Raw genomic sequence first — 6,207 nt, 5'->3', positions numbered from 1 at the left:
CTTTGCTGAATTGTCAAGAACATGGTTTCGTCTCTTCCAAATGATGTACTTCAGCAGTTGTTAGACTTGCCAACAAGGTCGGTAGACTCTTCCCAGCATGCATCTGAGCACTGCATAAAACATCCAATAAATATTGATATTTTTGTGTAGATAAATAGTTAACAGACATAACATTTATTTATTGGGTTTAAGAACATCTTCATCTTACATACTTTCTTACACACTTTCACTAAGCTAATAATCTTAAAATCAATTTATTTAATAATTTTTTTAAAGGAAATGACTCCAGTCCAAGTGTTTGTCTCAGTAGTTGATACCTTAATATGCTGCAATAATCCAGCTGTTTTACTTGCTTGAAATAACCTGAAAGTCATACTTACTGTCAAAATCTCTTCTTCCAATAGGTAATTTAGCTGAGTTCTCATCATCTTCAGTCTCTCTCCTTTGTTGTACAGATTGAATGTTCTGAACTTCAGCATCAGATGGAAAAGTCATAGGTCCCTCCAGTGCAAAATAAGGAAGTTGCTTAATATCTAGGTTCATGGGTTGGCCATGACTTATGGCATGGTGTTTAGGATTTATATTCTGTATTTAAAAAAAAAAAGTAATGTTAGATGTTAAAGAAAAAAAATATATTAATGGCCAGAATGCAAAGTGTAGTGATCTCAGTCGATCTGATGAGCCATTTCCAGAACATGAAGTGGATTGCAGCTCCTTAAAGAAAGCCTCTTTGGAGGATGCCATTTTTTTCAAGTGGGTGAGCAGTTTATAATTTTTTAAAAAATAAATGAATAAAGAGAATGAGGTTGAGAAGAAAGCTGGATGCTGGAGTTTTAAATAGCATAAAGCAGATATGTTGGGACCGCCCAGTGATACAGAAATTTTGCAAGTTAATATTAAGGAAAATTGAGGTTACAACTCAAGTAGAGATTTAAGCAGATTGTATTGTAATTTTACTAGGTTCTGTAAACGTAATTGAAGTCAGATAACTTAGTCTTTGTTGGTAATGCTAAAGTTCTCATTGCTCAGAACTGAATAAAGGAAGAAGCCTCAGCAATACAGAATTGAGAAATTGATGGAAAATGATTAAATTGGCAAAGTTAAATACAGTACTGGGTCACAAGCAGAGAAAAGCCCAGAAGAATACTTCCAGTGAATTATTTTGATTTTTTAAAAAAATCTATTCAAAGCAATCTAGTTAATCTAATTGGATTAAACTAATAGAGTTGTAACTGATTAAGGATTGATTATATTTATCAGTTTTTAACTATTCAGGAATTCTTAAGAGTTTGTAAGGCGAATGATTATATTGTTTCATATAATTTATAATAATGTATTAAAAAACCATATTAGCTCAAAAGATGAAACTCACAGAGAACTTGGGGGCTCCATCTTCCTCTTCATCCAGAAAACTGTTGTCCTCCATTTTATAATGCTCAAGAGAAGATGCGGGCCGTGCCTTTTCAGCTTTGCCTCCATTCTGTATTACTTTTCCAAGCGTGAATGTACTGAGCAGCATATCATCTTCTGCTTTTCGCATAGACTTTGAGACAGAAAGAAAGAAACCTTGAGAGAAGAGAGAGAAAATTAGTATTAATGCATAGGATGAGATACACATTCTCTGGTGCTTTAACATTTGCATGGAAGAGAATCAAATTCAAATGTTATTTGAACGAGACTACTTTGAAAATAGTGTTGGTCACAGACAAAACTGTCATTATATAGCCTAGCGAGTGAATAGCAACCACTTCAGTGGCTTATGTGTTCTTCAGATGGCCACTAGTTAAGAGGGTGACCTTTTGTATACTATTAGATTTCTTTTCTTTTACACCATAGGTGATGAATTTATTTAGTAATATAATATTGAAATACTTTGGATTATCATATATCAAACATCACAGGACACTATACCACTTCTTCCTTTTTCTAAATAGAAACCATTATTTAAAAGAACTAATTTGCACATATGTGGAAGAAATGTGTGTGTTGCGGGGGAGAGTACTTTTCCTTGAGAATGGAGAGAGTGGAATCTCAATAAGGGAAGTCTAAAGTAATGAACATTTTTGTTTATGAAAAGACAGCTAAACATGGATATGGTCATTAGATATTTTTGTGAGAAGATCAGCAATTGCACATTTGAATTTTTTGAGAATGCTTTATTTTATCAGGCCTCACCACCTCACCACTAGGTACTGATTCTCTCCTACAAATGCCCTCGCCCCCCTCCACTTATGTGAGGTAATGGGTAGTTTGCCTATGAGTGCCTAAAGAGAATTCTGATCACACATGCCTTCGTTCTGGCCACAGTTTGTGTACTGTAGGACCCGTCCAACCAAAAGGATCTACAGCAGCACCATTGGAGAATGCCAAGTGACTGCCATTTATGAGCCTGACTATCAGTTCAATCACATAATAGGGGAAGGCAAAGGGACAGCTAGGCCCAATGACTGATGGTAACAGTGGTTCAACAGTCAAGTAGACTACTTTGGAAGGTGGTAGACTCTTCTTCATTGGAAGTTTTTCAACAGAGGTTGGACGGCCATCTCTCAGGGATTCTTTAGCTATGATTGCTGTGTTGCAGGGGCTTGGACTAACTCTACAATTCTACGATTCTCTGACTAGGACTTGACTGAAAGGGCTGAAGAGGTGGTGGAGGAAGATGAGCACACTAGAAGCCAGCAGGAGTAGATTAAGAAAATGGAAACATCAGGCAGAAGGCAGCAGCTATAATGGATTTTTTGTGTTACTTATATTAATACCCCACCTTTCCTCCAAGGAGCTCAATCAAGTTGGTGTACATAATTCCCTTTGCCATTTTTATCCTTGCCACAGCCCTGTGACATAGAGGTTGAAAGACAGACTGGCCAAGGTTAGCCAGTGAGCTACATGGCCAAGCTGGGTTTTGTACCTGGGTCTCCCCAGTCCTGTTCAGACAAGTTTAGTTTTGATGGCTTTTATCACAAGCCAGGTGGCCACTGCCTGATCACCAGAGCTATGGGTGAGGTTAGTCAAACAGCCTAGTTCAATGAAACAACAGGGCTTTCAGTTAACACATCTCCGTCTGCCTCAGCAGCTCCACTTAACAGTATAATGAACTACAGAAGCTCATGGTTGTAGTTCAAGACCTGCTTTATGCTGACATTTTATTTGGCCTCGGGAAAACTACTTACAGTATATATATATGGCCAAAATAGCTGAATTTAAAACTGTCATTATGCAGGGAAAAGAAAATGGGGGAAAATGTCCTGTAACATGAAAAAAAATACCAAGAAATGGGGCCAAAAATGAGTTTTATAACAACATAGTGCAGGAAAAAATTTCTAAACTAATAGTATTTGCAGATGCAGGGCTGTTCGTAAATGGCTGTGCTGCCAAGCACAGTGAAAGGTATGTGGTAAGAAGGGGGAGACGATGAAATATTGTTCTAATACTGTAAAGTTGGAAAGACAGATTTCATTGTATTCAGATTTCTAATATATATTCCCACAAGGTCAAATAGGTAATAATTGCTGTGTGTGTGTGTGATGGGCTCAGAACTATTATTTACTTGTGAACTTGGATATTTTTGCAAATAAAAAAGCAGCGCTCAGTCACCAAAATTACTAGAGGCCTTTAGCCACCAACTGGCTTTTGTGGCAGGGTTTCTTAATGGTGGATATTTTCTTCTCTTATTGCATTCTTAAAGGTTTTAAGTTGTTTTAACTCAGTATTGTTTTTTAATATGCTAACTTGTTTAATTGTTTTTGATATTTATAACTAACTGGTACTTAAAAAAAACTGTATCTGTTTTCAAGGTATGTTGTGAATCACCTTGGGTTCTACACTAGGAAGAAGGTGATATATAAAACAAATAAGGTTAAAAAAATTCAGCACCAGCCAGTAAACATGTTTCTAATGATGATATCTACAGATCTGAGTCTTTGAACCTGGATCTGCCACAATCACCAAAATGGGTGGAGACTCTCTACCCCAGAGCAATGCTGCACTGAGAGCATTACAAAAAAATTAAATGGTGGGTAGCAGCATGGCACAGACTGCAGCACTGCCATCAGCAGGTAAGGTCACCAGAGAAGGAGAGTGTCCACCTGGAGGGCATTTTGTCTGGGCTCATTTCAAAATGGGAGCTGGTTTTGCTTAGCAGACTTCCTTAATGTAAAAGTGATTGAAACAAGCTGAAATCTGATGTCCTGCTTACCATGTGCTTCATTCTTCTACCACATGATGACTTGGTTTCCTATACTCATGCAAATATGCATTCATTTTCCCTTGTGACATATTTGAAAGTGTGGGAAACAATAGGGACTTTACCAAGTGGTAAGACTTTCTGCCATTTTTCTTGTGTTTGGATGCTTGTCTGGATATGTGGTTAGAGATGTTGAGTGGGAAAGCTACTGTTTGCTCCTTATCATAGTTTTCAGATTGCATAATACAGTACCAAATATGTTTATCTTTGAAAGATTTCACCACTTGCAATTTTTGCGGTATTTTTGTTTTGCTTAAATATACATGTGTGTGTGTTGAGATTTTTTTGTTTTAATTGAGAAACTACTAGGTTTGCTCCACAATGAAGAGTGGGTTAAAATATTTCTTTTTAAAAAAAAAAAATTCCCTCATTTTTTTTGTTGACAGACCATCAAGGCTGTTAACAAATATTATAGAAACAATTTCAATACAGCATAAAAAGATCGCTCAAACTGTAGCAGAAGCAATAAATTAGCAAAGAGATATTCATATATTGTAGAAAGCCCTAATAAAACTTGTATTTATATAGTACTGTATTTACTGGTATATGCTGGCTGAAAGCAGAAAGAAGGGGAATCTGGCAAGTCTTCTGGAGCAGAAAAGTCCAAAGCTTGGGTGATACCACCACTAAGAAGGAACTGTTCTTTGCACAACCAGCCTCATCTCAGACAGCAGTTGAAAAGCAGGCAAGCCTTCCCCTGAGGACTGAAGCATTTATATAGGTAAATGCATATACAGTAAGACGAGGCTGGCATTTAGCTATCTACATCCCAACCTATTTAGGAATACAATGGTGATAACTTTGAAGTGGGCCTGGAAACAATTTGCAAACTAATGAAGTTTGGATGATATTGTTATATGAGCAAACAATTAAGTTCCTGCCAGCAGCCTAGATGCTGTATTTTTGTACCAACTTTCCTGAACCCTTTTCAAAGCTATTATGCATCAAGAATCTTTTTTATTGTGGGAATGTTGTGGGCAACAGGAGAGGATATATTGATTAATATTATCCTTCCTAACTTGTGCTAGTAAGTTTTTTTATACAGCAGAATGCATTCCCCCTTTTACACAGCAGTAAGCTGGTTGCAGACTTGTGTGAGTCTCTTTAGATAATAAGCAATTCAGTCTGGCTTGCCCAGATCGAGATATGTTCTGTTATTCCTGGCAAGACCCCTTTGATCCCTCCTAAGAGAATAAAGACACAATAGTCTTATTCATGAGTAACAAAAAGACGTTTTACTCACGAACTGCAGAGCACAGCGTGATCCCTGAAGGCAGACTTTATGCTTAAAGTTACAAATATGTACAAACAGGTTTACCCCATATGGGATATAACCTAGGGACTGCTGGCTAACAGCCAGCAGTGCAGTCCAGTTGAATCAGGAAGCAGGCAGGACAAAAAAAGAAAGGAAGGGAGGTGTGGCTATGTGACTTGGCCTTTTACTAGGTCTGGAAAGGTCACACCCACCTACTAGTCACATGCAAAAGGAAGGATGCTCCAGCCAGGTGTAACAGAAAGTTCAGCTGGCTGGACCAGCATTCCCCATGCATGTTCACTCTCTAGGCAAACAGGAAATGATGTACTTGACTGCTCCAGAGGATTACAACCCACATTTACATAAAATTCTATTCGTACATATATAAAAAGTTTATGGGATTAAATGAAAACATTTATGAATCTATAATATGGACCTTTTTCCAAAACTGGAGGCCTGTTCTCTCTCAAGTATGACAAATATCTTGAAGATATTTTTATTCAGTATGGAGCATCTCTTGTTAGCAGTAATACCTGAATATAATATTTGCAGAATAACTGTGTTTGGCAGAATGTAACAGATTTGTCAGATTTCAAATGTTTTGACTTTGAATGTCAGACAGAATGATGAAATTAAATATTAGAATTCAACAACAAAACAATTTAAAGAAATGTTAGCCTGCTAAGGCAATGAGTCATATTAAGTCAAG

At 37.2% G+C, this 6,207-nt stretch overlaps 1 protein-coding gene across 2 annotated transcripts; it reads right to left on the bottom strand.

Annotated features, from left to right (window-relative positions):
- Positions 1-20: 20 nt before the first annotated feature.
- PMCH (pro-melanin concentrating hormone) lies at positions 21-5,739 on the bottom strand. 2 transcript variants are annotated; one of them, XM_028746059.2, is made up of 4 exons: positions 5,487-5,739; positions 1,373-1,566; positions 381-585; positions 21-110 (listed from the first exon to the last, which is right to left on the bottom strand). In XM_028746059.2, the coding sequence occupies exons 2-4, from the start codon at positions 1,538-1,540 to the stop codon at positions 61-63; spliced, it is 423 nt and encodes a 140-aa protein (XP_028601892.1). In that variant the 5' UTR covers positions 1,541-1,566; positions 5,487-5,739; the 3' UTR covers positions 21-60. The 2 variants fall into 2 exon arrangements, with proteins under 2 accessions (XP_028601892.1, XP_028601891.1); XM_028746058.2 differs by lacking the exon at positions 5,487-5,739 and having other exon boundaries at positions 1,373-1,675.
- Between the last annotated feature and the right edge of the window lie 468 nt (positions 5,740-6,207).

The sequence above is a fragment of the Podarcis muralis genome, chromosome 10 (genome assembly GCF_964188315.1).
Source record: "Podarcis muralis chromosome 10, rPodMur119.hap1.1, whole genome shotgun sequence".
Taxonomy (NCBI): Eukaryota; Metazoa; Chordata; class Lepidosauria; order Squamata; family Lacertidae; genus Podarcis; species Podarcis muralis.
Note: the sequence above shows the minus strand (reverse complement) of the source record. Positions and strands in the feature narration are given on the sequence as shown.

Excerpts from the sequence above, each read along its gene's own strand:
- PMCH (XM_028746058.2), bottom strand. The coding sequence starts at position 1,642 with ATGCAAATGTTAAAGCACCAGAGAATGTGTATCTCATCCTATGCATTA. Across the intron at positions 586-1,372 it reads ATGGAGCCCCCAAGTTCTCT|AATATAAATCCTAAACACCA; the intron begins GTGAGTTTCATC and ends TTTTAAATACAG. Across the intron at positions 111-380 it reads TGGAAGAAGAGATTTTGACA|TGCTCAGATGCATGCTGGGA; the intron begins GTAAGTATGACT and ends TGTTTTATGCAG.